General features: G+C 39.3%; 1 protein-coding gene across 2 annotated transcripts in view; it reads left to right on the top strand.

Annotated features, from left to right (window-relative positions):
- rabgap1 (RAB GTPase activating protein 1) overlaps positions 1-13763 on the top strand; it is a 78489-nt gene that overhangs the window by 10183 nt on the left and 54543 nt on the right. Inside the window, exons 2-12 of one of the 2 annotated variants that reach the window (XM_006795543.2) lie at positions 2222-2457; positions 4718-4747; positions 5786-6047; positions 6346-6559; positions 6677-6851; positions 9892-10052; positions 10811-10921; positions 11755-11821; positions 11907-12009; positions 12329-12498; positions 12840-13008. In XM_006795543.2, the coding sequence (XP_006795606.1) occupies positions 2305-2457; positions 4718-4747; positions 5786-6047; positions 6346-6559; positions 6677-6851; positions 9892-10052; positions 10811-10921; positions 11755-11821; positions 11907-12009; positions 12329-12498; positions 12840-13008 (1615 nt within the window). In that variant the 5' untranslated portion in view covers positions 2222-2304. The remainder of the gene's footprint in view (positions 1-2221; positions 2458-4717; positions 4748-5785; positions 6048-6345; positions 6560-6676; positions 6852-9891; positions 10053-10810; positions 10922-11754; positions 11822-11906; positions 12010-12328; positions 12499-12839; positions 13009-13763) is intronic. The other variant, XM_006795544.2, reaches the window with a different exon arrangement.

The raw sequence follows: 13763 nt of genomic DNA on the forward strand, positions 1-13763 counted from the left end.
ACATTGCCTGACATCATCTGCATAGCTGTGAAAATATTCCTTCGAATGATACTGCCTAAGAGAAGCTCCTATAATGTAAAAAGTATTGGTCCCAGCACAGAGACCTGTGGAACTCCATAATTAACCTATACAATTAACCTATTGTTGTTAATTATGGAGTCTGAATTATTGTGTACTGTGAGAATATGACTCAAACCACTGTAGCGCAGTATCTTTAATACCGAATCTCTGTTATAAAGTATTGTGGTCTACAGTATCGAGTCCTCCACTAATGTTGCTTGTGTACTGTGATGAGCTCTGAAACCTGAAATTCTTAAAATCAACCATTCATCTACAGGTGATCAGTTAGCTGCTTACAACTACTCTTTGAAGAATTTTTGAAAGAAAAGGACTACTGGAGATTAGCCTATAATTTGCTAAGACAACTTAGACAACAGGTCAACTAGAGGCTTTTTAAGTAATGGTTTAATTACTGCCACATTAAAGGCCTGTGGTACATAACCCGCGAATAAAGATGACGGTTGATGGTTTTGAGGAAGTATTTACTGAAGCTAACTTTCAAAAGATCAATTGGAGAGTTAAAGTTTAAAATAAATAAGAGCAGTTTTATAGGTGCTGTACATAATGATACATCTGTGGGACTGCTGTGAAAAAATTTCTTCTCTAATGGTGAAAATTTTAATTGTGAAGAAATTCATGAAGTCATTACTAATTAAGTTCAACAAAGCTCAGACTCTTTCTCAGCCTGGCTAGAGTGCTGAAAGGAAACTTGAGGTTATTCCTGTTTTCTTCTAATAGTAAGTGAATTAATGTTGCAGCTTTACAAATGACTTTTTTTTAAATAGAGCGACAAATTATTTTTCCAAGTCAAATAAAGGTGAAACTCTAGTATGGGCAGAAATCTGTGCCATCAGAAACTGAATTTGAATAAGTTAAATTTGAATTGCTTGGATTTAATCTGAATTGTAACTTGAATAAATGCTTTTACAAACTGAATATGAATTAGCCTAATTTGAAATTCAATTTATTGGTTTGAAAATGATCATCACTAAATTGAAATTGAATTTTACATTTTGAAAATGAATTCATTTGCTTTGAAAAGCGAGAGCCACAGTATCCAGAGACATACACCGAGAGGATAAACCTTAAGCTGTCAATAATAAATTGCAGCCTAAAAATAACATTGATATCAGCAGCAAAATCACTAATACAGACGTTTATTTTGGGTCAGTGTGACTGTGTTAGTGTTATCTCTAATAATTGACCTTTTGTCCTGATACTTTCTCATTGTTAAACCTACTTGCTTTGGGTGGGTTTTTTTCCCCAAGGCAAGAAGGGCAAGGGCAAAGATGGACACTGAGAAAAATAGATTGCAGGGTGAGTGATGAGGCAAAAAGAGAAGTGAAAGAGAGAAAGGGAAAGGGAGGAGCAGCGAGAGGAAACGGCCAGAAATGCTTATGGGTATTTCCTGCCACCTCTCTTGTTTAGAAGTTACCTCATGCCTCAATACTAATAATAGAGCTTTGCCTGGATTTCCCTACCTTAATACTAATTCTTATCTCAGTGTGAACTACACAGTGGCATCCCACAGTCGTAATTTACCAGCAGAGTCAAAAGAAGTTGTTATTTGCAGTTGTGGTGGCTGGTTGGTGTTGCAGGGATGCATTTAGGAGTGCATGCACTGCAGATTATTTAGTGTGTGCTTTTACATTGTTCAATGTATTTTTGTGAACTTGTGATTCATTAGTGCAAAACCACAGCTGAGACTTTGTAGACGGAACATGGGTCAAATAGATGGTTGTAAAAAGTTGGCTTTTTCCTTACTTCCTCACTGTCATTCGCATCACCATAGCTTTGCAATGCATGTAAAATCCAGCTGTTTTTGCAAACTATTTTACTTTATTCTTCTGAAGCATATAAAATTGCTTTAAATAACCCACAGATGCTTTTTCTCTGATTTTTTTTGGTTTCATTGCTTCATCATTTTATTCTCTTGTCTATCACCTTCACTTGAACTAAGCTTTGTTTTGCGCTCTTTTGTTTTTTTGCCTTTCTCTGGGGAATGACCTCTTTCTTTGGGGTGTTCAAAAGACCTTTAAAAGTGAATCACAAGTACTTTCACCATTTTTAGAGCCACTTGCCTTTCTATAAGATGCTTTTCATGGATCTCATCTCATCATGACTGTTTTCTGCTTCTTTCTTTTTATTTATTTTTTTCTAGGGGATTTTGCTCATCATCTCCCACCACTTCCGCCTTCCGTCTTCCATTCATGAGCAGCGTGGCTGAATTTAACAGCGGCAGCCATGGATGACAAGGGCTCGGTGGGGAAGATTAGCGTGTCTTCAGACTCAGTGTCCACTCTCAACAGTGAGGACTTTGTCCTTGTGTCCCGGCTGGGGGACGAGACACCCTCCTCTACTAATAATGGTAGTGATGACGAAAAGACAGGACTGAAGGTAAGGTTGGTTGGGTGTAGGTACGGATGGAAGTACAAGGTAGAAAAGGGGGACTTGTTGGAGATTAGGTGCACTAATAGTCACTTAGGCACAATGGCATAAGGGTCTTCCCATTAAAAAAACTTCCATGAAAAGCCTGACACCCCAGGAATCAGCTTTTTTTTTTTTTTTAAGATAAATTTACAATTTTACACAAGTAGTTGCAAGTTTACTTTCATATTTCTAACATTTATTACAAGTTAGAGAGTCTCAAAGTGGTTAGAGGGGTTCAAAATGTTTTTAATGCATGTTTTTTCCAGCATTTGAGCATCAAGATGACGGGGTATGTTGTAGTTTCAACAGCAAAACTGCACCATATTTATGTCTACGACATAGAATAGCAAAAACAAGCATTGGCATCCAAGGTGTATGTGTGTTTGTTTTTCTTTTTAAATTTTACTTAAGAAACCTTTATCAAAACATAGTGAGTGCGTGATATAAGAGGTCCTGTCTTTATTTACACATTTTTTTCTTTATCTGAATTCACACTCATCTTCCAGCTGCAATTTCTTGAGGGTCATTCATTTGCTAATATAGTCCTATTTTAACACAACACATAGGTTATGTAAAATGGAGAAACATTGGTGAAATGTGTTCTGCATAAGGGTCTGGATCACAGAGGGTCAGGTGGGAACTTTTTTTTTAGATTAGGCTTTTTAATAGATAGATAGATAGATTTTTTTTTATATGGCCTGACCATTAAATTCCAGAGGTGTTTTTACTTTGAATAGACTCATTAATAATAACAGTTAAGATGGCCTGATCAGATAAATAGAATAAACTATACAGTATAAAGTAGGAAACCAAAAGAGAATGTCCGCAACACTAAATGGTGTCACTATTATTACCTTGTGTGTTAATTCAATCTGATGGACCATCATATATCAAAACATCTCAATGTTTATTCATCTTTATTTATTTGTTAGAAATAGAACTCATAAAAAAGCAAATTAGGAATTACAGTTTATACAGATTCATGTTGCTAATATACTGTTTTCTTTACTAACAACCATCTTTTTTTTCTTTTTTTTTAACATCTAGCAGGGTTTGTTAATTTCACACTCTTAACCATAAACCAACATTGCTTGTTTTGCTTCCTCATTCTCACTTTGCCTTTTTGCCGTAGTTGGTCATAGTTGGTGTTTGTATTTGTATTTGCTACTTTTAATGACAAAGCCCTTGGTGATTTGTGCACATCCACATAAACTGAGGGTAAATTGTCTGGTTAAGTTTTCCTGTGCTGTTTAGGCTGTAAATGAATGATGTCATTCATGCATCCACCGCCAGATATTGTTGCCACTGAGTGTCATTAAGTTGGATGCTTTGGGAGACCGTTTCCCAACTGCTGTGTCAGTCAGGTGCTTGTGTTTAAATGCGTAATATGATATTGTGCTATAGCGAGGCTGGCTCACAGCTTGTTTTCTATGGTTGAATTCACTGCTCAACTTTGAAAGATATCCAGGTATTGTGGTGATATAACCTTGCTTTGACCCATTGCTGGGGAAAATATCGGTGCTTTGTGATGCGGGCGTGGCTCTTTTCACAATATAAAGACTTTCTAGGAAATAATTGTGACTGCCAGCCACTATCCTGTGTGTGTCCCTAATGGGTTCAGATTACCTCTCCTCGCCTCTTCCGCTCGATCTCTTCACAGGATGCATTTTGTCCACGTGTCTCTCAGTTTAGTTGTTATCATGTTTCTTTTTATTGAGTTGACCAGAGAAGCGGCCTCACACATTCGGACTATTTTCATTACTGTATGTCACTCATGTACGATACCTGTTTGTTTGTAAAGGAAAGTTATTCTGTAAAGTTCCCAGAAGATGGCGCCAGCAGAGCATAGATGTTCAATATCCATTCGCTAGAAAGTTGCTCTGCTTTGACCTTCTGTTGTGTTCTGTCTTTTGAGTTTTCATATTTCATTCATAAGACCAGTGTCTGTAAAAGCATCACAGCCCTTTTTTTTATGAACAATAAAATCAAGTTTTTGCGCTGCGTATTTTGCCATCGTCTGCCTGCTGTCAGATGGTTAAAAAGCAGAACGTGACACACATCCTCTGTTCTCACAATGCAATGGCGAAATCACTCCATCCACTGGCATGCGGTCATCCTGGCATCATGTTTTGGTTTTTGCCGACACACTCTTGTGCACATCTCCCGCCCAGTCAGCCCATCCAGTCAGCAGAGGAGTCAGTGTCTAAACTTGTTGTTTGTTATGCAGGTGATTTCTGAGGAAGGGGTCAGCTTTAAGGTCAGTCTCTTCTCTCGCTCTCTTTCCTTTCCTCAGCTTCTCTCTTGCTTGTGTATATTATTCACCTTTTTCTTCCTGTGATGTGATTCAGTGGTGATTCTGTCTGTGATTATTTGTGCTTTCTGTAATTTTGCCGTCTGTCCAGCGATGGCCTTAGCTCTTTAATACTTTGGATTTGATGATGTTAGAATTAGACTGTAGGCTGTAGTTATGCAACAGTCGCCCAGGCTTGTAGCACTTCCTGTAAAGGCCCTCTACAGCTACACAGTTACAAAACGTCAGAAGTGTGAATGTAAATATAAAATTGATAGCACACTTACGCTTGTTTAGAATACTTTTTCTTTCTTTTTTTTTTTTTATCATGTTAATAGTCCTGTATCACTAAGATAATTGGCAGTGGTAGTATCCATCCTGCAAATATATTAAGATAATTAAGTTCAGCAGCAATGGACAAATGACCTCATCCTTTTCTGCCAAAGACATAAATTAGGTTTTACTCTATCTGTTTGGAAAAATGTTCTATATTTTTACATCATTTTTGTTATCTTTAAATGATCAATACAACAGTGTCCCCTACCGGCTGATCTCCTTTTCTTATACAGCTTTTGGATGCTGCTGCAGCAGGCAGGGAACAGGCATTTACCTCACTTTGTGCTGTTTGGCCAAGCTCAAGGTTTCAGTTGATACTTTCATTTATAATCAGTGTTGGCATAACTCTAAAGTCTTGATACGTCCACCCAAAGTGATCTCAATACAATGTACTAATATTAAAATATACCTGAGATACATCTTTAATGGCCAAACTGAAACAAGTGATTCATACCTTAAACACGCTGCAGTCGCTCAAAATACATTTCCATGTCACTGTTATGGGCAAAGCAACCGCATGTTTCTGCAAACTGCAAACTGCAATTATAATACTCTTAATTCTGGCTAAATTGTTTTTTTTTTCTGTGCTTTTTTTTGTGGTTGGGTGCATGATTATTTCTGTGTGTGTGTGTGTGTGTGTGTGTTTGTACACCTATGTGTGTGCATCAGATTGTAGGCAATGGAAGTGAGCAGCAGCTCCAAAGGGAGCTAGAAGATGTCCTCATGGACCCATCAATGGCTGACGCTGGCCTTGCGTCAGAAGCAAGGATGGATGATCTCGGTAGGGGCGATCATGCCCTTTATACCACAGCGTCACCTGTAGCCCCAGGCACTGACCCACTGAGCGCACCCCCACCACCACCCAAGCTGGAAATGGTGCTTCCTGTTCAGACAGCCCAAGAGAGTGAGCTGAATGAGAGGTCATACAGAGGCAAGTCAGGATGAGATGAAGTTGAATCATATTTTACATCACATGTTTTAAACCATCCTGTTTCCTCATTCGTTTTGTTTCCTAAAGGATGAGGACTGTTGCCATTTTGTTCTTGGTTTCCTTGAATTTCATGAATTTTGCCAATTGATGTTATATTTTTTCCTTAACCTTCTCTTACTTTTCCATTCCTTCTTTCTAACCTCCTCTTGCATGAGACTGTACAGCTGAAAGATTATAATAGATGTCATAATATTATCCTTTTCTTTCTTTCACTACCTGTCTTTTCTCATAACTGCAGCTGATGAATCATCATCAGAAGGTAGTCCTGGCAGCCCGATCCCAGATGAGGACAGCGTCGTGTTCAGCCAGCTGACATATCTAGGATGTGCCTCAGTCAATGCCCCCCGGAGTGAGGTAGAGGCCCTCCGTATGATGAGTATCCTCAGAGGGCAGTGCCAACTCCCCCTGGATGTTACACTGTCTGTGCCAGGCGTGTCTGAAGGGACTGTCAGGTAGGGAGAAAATATAGATTTTCGGTCAGTTATGTGGATTAGTTCTAGTGCAGATGTCCAAACTTGGTACACTCTTGTTGCTTTTAAGAATTTAAACAACAGTAATTTTATTAACAGGTTGTTGGATCCACACAACAACACTGAGATTGCCAACTATCCGATCTATAAGATTTTGTTCTGCGTACGAGGCCATGATGGCACACCGGAGAGTGACTGCTTTGCCTTCACTGAGAGCCACTATAATGCTGAGATCTTCAGGATCCATGTTTTTCGCTGCCAAATCCAAGAGGCGGTAAGCATTCACTGATTATGCAACTGTCTTTGTCTAACTTAATACCACTATGTGGTATATAAGGCACTCTTTTCCAAGCTAAGGTCACATCAACAACTAGAGTAGCCAACTCTAATATACCCCCCAAAAAGTTTACAAGCAATGTAGTTGCTATTCAGTTAGTGAACAAAAGGGGGAGTGAAAGCTTCTTGATTTTATATATGGCACTGTCGTCTCTTTATTTCACACTATTGCACTCCTCAAGTAAAATACATGTGCACACACTTGAGTTGTGGACACAGCAGCTCTGGGGGTGACCTGATGTGGCATTAGGATGCTGGTGTTGATTTCTTTGGGTCTTGTGGGCCACGGGCACTAAATCAGTGGAGTGTTTGTGGATTCAGTCAAAGTCAAGTTTTCTGAGCCTTTTGTGATTGCGATAATTCAAGAAGGAAGTCTGGGGTAGGACACAGCTCTTAGGCAGCATGGCTTAGGTTGGTGATGTGTGTTAAATTAACATTCACATAAATGCCCCAAAACAATTTCCTAGCCTGTAATGAGATGATTGGTGTATCTGCCGATTATTGTAATGCAGTGTATGCAGTAGGTTCAGCAGAAATGTAAAGGAAGAGAAGAAGGTACCCGCTCATGAAACTGGGTTAAAGCTCTGCTTTCAGTGTTCAGTGACCTGATTTCTTCATCATGAAAGCCGTCTCCTTCAGTGTCACACTGAGCCCCCAGATACTTCATCCTGTTATCCAGTTTCCGAGACTCCCATCTGTAATACACATACTCACTAAAACACTGATGCAAATACTCTAACTCAAATTAAAAATATACTGGCCATCTCTGTTCTCTTCTTTGCACTCTTCATCTTGCACCCACCCTTCTCTTCCTTCAAGTGCCATAGCAACAAACCAGTCCACAGCATCTCCTGCTGTTTTGGGCCTCCCATTCAGATTATTAGACTGTAGTGAGTCAGCCCATTTGGTTACCTGTTCGTTTGGGGAGAAAGCTGCTCTTGTCATATGCATCACATGAGCTTCAACTTCACAGTAAACAACTCTTAAGACATGTTTAACAACTCTGTTTTCTGACCGAGGTCTTTTAAACTAACCATATGTATTATGGTGAAATGGCTCTTGCATTTGGATAAATACATTTTTTCATGGTTAAATTTGCATTCATCATTGTCCAGGGCCCTAGCAAGTCTTTCAATTAATTTGCTGAAAACTACCAAAACTATCTTTGTTCATATATATAAAGAAAAACAACTCAATTCACTCAATTCTTTTCAGCCCACTTTTGTACCGGACCTCCCATTATGACCCAGAGGCTAGTTTGTAATGGTGATGCAGAGGCCTCCTGACACTCAAACCCACGCCTCTTTTTTTGTTTTTGTTTTTTTTGGGTTTTTTTTTTTTTTGGGGGGGGGGGGGGGTTTGACAAAAACTTGCCTCTCTCATCCAGAGATGTGTATCTGTTGTGTCTATGTAATTCACATCAGTTCAGCTCCAGTAGATGGGTTTTACAGAAGTATTCTAGGATCCTAAGAAGCACAATTAAAGTGAAACAAAAATTGGCCGCTGAAGCTGATTTTTACCGTGACATCATTTAAGAATGTCTCAAAGCTTCATGTGCACGGAAAGCACATGAAGAAAGAAAAAGCTGGCAAGTGTGAAAAAACATCCCGGGTGGAAATAAAAACAGTGTAACAAGACATTTAACACGCACCAGATCCTTAAAGGCTGCATTTTTTAGATAAGGATCAAATCCAAACTTATTATGTAATCGATTTCACAAGTTTGAGTTGAGATCAGGGACAGACTCTTTGAATGAAACTCCAGTTGTTGGGAGTAAAGGATGAAATAGTTGCCCTTTTGTTTTTGACAGCCTCTTTTGCAGAGAAAACCTGGTATTAGTTGATAAGACCTTAATGCTATTTTGGCTTTTGTGGGGCTATTCGAAAAGCACTCTGTATCAAACTAAGTTCTGCCTGCCCCGATTAGTTCTGGCGTACAACTGCCTACAGAGTTCCTTCGTGAAAAATGAAGATGTCGAGTTTTAAGCAGCACAGAACAACAGTCCCATTGTATTACATGTACAAATACAGGGGGTAATTCTCCCCCCCCCCCCCCCCCCCCCCCCAAATCTAGCTCTACTCATCCCCCATCTCTTTACATCCTGTCCAGTGTTGTTTCTCAATAAATAGACCCCCTGCGATCTCCTAACATCCCTGTACTGTACCAGAGATAAAACAAAGACTTTCTGTAGCAGAAGTTAGAAGCTGCTTTGTACTCTGGTCTCGTGAAAGAGCAGAAGAGCATTGTTATTTATTGATAACAGCACTTTCCCCCACCCCACCCCTCTAGTCACTAACCCCCCATGAGCGGTGCTGTTTACCAGAATTAGAAATGATCCAAAACCACTCTGCGTTGGTCCTCTAGTTGGGGGGATAGCTCTGTTTATTATCACCCACATATGTCTCTTTAGTAGTAAGTGGACAGAAAAAAAACTTTGCTCGCTGTGAAACCTGTGCATTTAAAGTCCCCTCAGTGGAGACGATGTAAATAAATTATTACCACCTTGTGTTTTCACACTTGGCAGTCTCAAGCTCTGTCTCTAGCTCTTGCTCCTCTTGAGACTTGGCAAACCTCTGGTACAGCTTGCTTTATGTTACACAGGAACAACGCCCCCACACTCAAAGTTCAAAATTAAATACAATTGAAAATGGTTAATCTGCTGAAGGTCTCTTCTGTTCCTCATAAATATGACCAGACAAATTCCACTTCCACCACTTGAGCTATCCTTGCTTATTGTCTATGGTTACAGCACAGGACACATAAATCATTTGGCTGGAAAGCTTTAGCTTGTTAGTATTCTTCCTCTTTAACACTTTCAGTTTTTTTACTTTGCAACTGTTATCTTGTGTTTATACAATATTTTGTTGAGTTTGCCTGTTTTTTCTTTGACACTCTAAATGTCTGTGTTAGAAGACCTTTAAATTTATATTGTCTTTTGGGATAGATATTCATTGTGCGCATTTACTTTGCTCCTGCAGGTTAGTAGGATACTGTACAGCTTTGCCACAGCCTTTCGGCGGTCAGCTAAGAGGGCAGTTCTGTCGTCTCAGCAGGCTCCCCCCCTCACCCCTGACAGTGACTTGTTTACATTTACTGTCAGCCTGGAGATTAGGGAGGATGATGGCAAGGGTACTTTCAGGTGGGAGTCACATTCACTCATCATGCATTCTAATTTTTAATCCATCATTGAATTCAAAAGTGCAATTTTAGCTGTCTTTTGGAGTGTAAAATGTTTTAATCAACATATTACACATATAAATACGGGAGCATACATCCTTAATTTTAAGAATCAACTTGTTGTTGTTGTTGTTTTTTACTACTAAAGTCCCAAACCTTTCTGGGATGGGTGCTGCCCATGAGGGGAAGTCTCCCCTAATTGGTTTGGGTAAAAATGATGAAAGGAACTGTGCACTGATTTATTTCAAAAAAAAAGAAAAAAGTATTCTTTGGTCTCTGATGTTAACCAATCACACACACTTTTTACCGCAAGATATAACAACAGAAAGTTCCTGTGTTTGTTTTCATCAATCCTTCTTCACAGGTTGTTTTTATTTTATTTTCCCATAATCCCGACTTACTTCTATGTAATGACAAGCAGCCCAAAGGGTCAGGTTATTTGGAAAACAAAATAAAACAAACACAAATATGCCCGTGGATATTTTTAGCCGACTCGTATTTCCTCCTTATTAGCATTGGGTTATTTTTAGTGTTCCAACTTCCAAGCCAGCGGTTTATACATGCAGGAACTCATGGCCTGCTTTTGTTTTTTCTTTGATAAAATTAAATTAGCAAGCCTATGAAAAGTGAGAAATTCCAGCTTGTAGACACTCTGTAATTAAGTAATGCTAAGGTTTAAGTATTAGACTGTAAAATTATTTCTTCTTTTTCCACATCCAGCGCTGTGGCAAAAGACAAGGACAAGCAAAGCTTCAAGCTGCGTGCAGGACTGGACAAGAAAATTGTCATCTATGTTCAGCAAACCTCAAATAAAGAACTGGCTATTGAGAGGTAATATAAAGAGTTAAAACACTTTTACTCTCATGCACACACATCTTCAGAATATAGCCTTATAGGTCAGCATTTTACTAAGCAGTGCCCTGGAGTCCTCATGATTAAGTGTTTTTGTGAATTTTAGTTTCATGCAGTGATCAAATATGTCTAAATTTCTCATAAATGATGATCGTGCTCTGAGGCATTGAAGATCTTTTTGTTCAGAGTTCTTTTTAAGTTGTTTCTAATTAACTGAGAGAAGTGGAGTGGTTTCAGATGAGTTATTTTAAAAAAAGAAAGAAGAAAGAAAAGAGGAGAAAAAACCACACGAGGTGGCTCTTAACTTGATAAAAGAATGTGGAAACAATCTAAGTTCATGTAAACGGCCATAAATGTCCATAAAGTTGACCAGACATTCTTAAGAAGTAAGTCACTCTGTAATAAACACCTTCACATCCATATGTCAGTCCATGTCAAGAACCGTTGTTAGGTGGTGATCGAGGTCAGTCTGTCTCCGACGCGCCTCATTTTCCACACTTTAATAAATCAGTGGAAATGTAAACATTTCTTTACCTTTTTTGCAGACTTTCGTCCTCGCCATGATTTGTTCTTGATTTGTGAACCTAGAGAAGGTGACAATTTTAGTGGAGTGTTTAACGTTCTCCGTGCTCTGGTCTGTGTTAGAGGATCATTTCAGGAAGCTATTATTGGTAACATGTGTGACCTTTTTTTTTAACAATTTTTATTTTTTTATTTTTGAGAAATTCATAGTCGTATGCCTCGCGTTTCTTTCCCCCTTATGTAATCATATTCCTAGCACATTTTTCTTTCTCTATATGTGCTTTCCTTAGGTGTTTTGGACTCCTGCTCAGCCCTGGGAAAAATGTGAAGAACAGTGACATGCACTTGCTAGACCTGGTGGGCCCCTTTTTCACTTTTCTATGTGTATATATGCGTTTGTTGTTCTGTGTTTGCTAACTTCTTGAGACTTGTACCTCCTCAGGAGTCAATGGGAAAGAGCTCAGACGGGAAGTCTTACATCATCACAGGAAGTTGGAACCCCAACACGCCTCAGTTCCAGGCTGTGAATGAGGAAACGCCTAAAGGTAGGAGCCAAGAATCAATTTAAGATTTATATAAGACACAAATAGTTTTCATTAGTGATTATTTCCTTAGTTTATTGGCTTGTTGGCTGTTTATTCACTAATATTTGATGCCAGTATGTGACAGAAGTATTTGAGTGTGGCGGTTATTAACAGAAGTTTTCCCAAGCCAAGCTGTAGAGAAATAAAGGATATAATAAATGGACATTGTAAAAAGGAATGATAACGATAACAGTTGTTTTTAATATGTTAATTACTTGTAGATGGAAAATTCGGTCAGTAAGTACAGATAATATTGTAACTTCTTTTTTCCCCCCTTCAGATAAATTCATGTACATGACAACAGCAGTGGACCTGGTGATTACAGAGGTGGAAGAGCCCGTTCGTTTTCTTCTGGAGACGAGGGTCAGAGTGTGCTCCCCAAATGACAGGCTGTTCTGGCCCTTCAGCAAGCGCAGCTACACCGAGACTTTCTACCTTAAACTGCGACAGGTTTGTCAAATCATGAAGCAATCTGCATTTAAATTAATTTAGCCGATGGTCTCTGTGACCAGATATTAGCTGTGACCTGCAGTGGTAGAATGCAATATTTTGTGCCTTTTACTAAGTGGTATATGAACAAAGAAAAGAAGTAACAAATGTTTCATCAGCTATTCAGGGGATGATATCCTCACATTTTTACTACATGTTGAAAACTCACACATACGCCCTTGAAAACTTTTTGTGAAAGTTTTAATTTGTTAATGATAGTTGTTAGAGTCAAACGTATGGATTTAAGGGAAAGGTAAACCTTAGGACTTTTTCCTGTGGTCAAACACATCTTCTCTTTTCAGATGGAGCGTAAAGAGCGTAAGAGCCCTGCCTCTGACACACTTTATGAGGTGGTGAGTTTGGAAAGTGAAACCGAGAGAGAAAAAAGGAAGACCACAGCCAGTCCCAGTATCCTGCCAACTGGGCCTGGCGGGATGGTCCCTTCCCCACCCGAGGACGATGAAGAGGAAGGTACTTGTAATGCTGCCTTACTTTTTCAGCTACTTTTTTGTTATTCACTTTTGTAGTCTAAAAGTAAGTACATTTTATTTATACAGCACATTGAAAATGCTTTACAATTCAAAAATAGCTAAAAGAGGGGTTCCTCAAATTTACATAAAACAACACAGCAACAACCCATGTTTAAACCAAATGTCCAGAGATTAGGGATGGGTATCGTTTAGGTTTTATCCGATACCGGTGCCAAACCGGTACTTTTGAAACGGTGCTGGTGCTTAAACGGTGCTCGAACCTGTGCTTAAAGAATGGAGAACACAAAATTGGTCCAAAAACCTCTCATGTTCAGCTGTTTTCCACTTTTTCTTTGATCATTTTAGCCTTTTTGGCCAGGGTGAAGGGAGTATCTGCCATCAAACAAGAAGACAGCCACATGTAACTACGACGGTGTTTGCTAGTTCACCTTACATGCATTAATTTAATAACGTGGTTAGCCTACTCAACATAAATTACATACGAACAACATTAAGCTACTCGCCCAGAGAAGAACGGCTGCTGCTGCCATCATCATCCGTCAGCATTTCTGTTACACTGGCAGGGCTACGGGCCAGGACTCTCCTCTTCGGGTTCTTGGGGGATGTTGCTAACTCCGGGTCCGATAACAGGCGCCACACCCGCAGTAGATGTGCTCGGTGTGAGGTCTTGCAGCAAGCTATCAAATACGGTGCATTTCTCTGCTTTAAAAAAAAACGCTTTTGACTGCTTTGCCT

This window comes from Neolamprologus brichardi, chromosome 7 (genome assembly GCF_056152115.1).
Source record: "Neolamprologus brichardi isolate AB-2024 chromosome 7, ASM5615211v1, whole genome shotgun sequence".
In the NCBI taxonomy this organism is placed as follows: Eukaryota; Metazoa; Chordata; class Actinopteri; order Cichliformes; family Cichlidae; genus Neolamprologus; species Neolamprologus brichardi.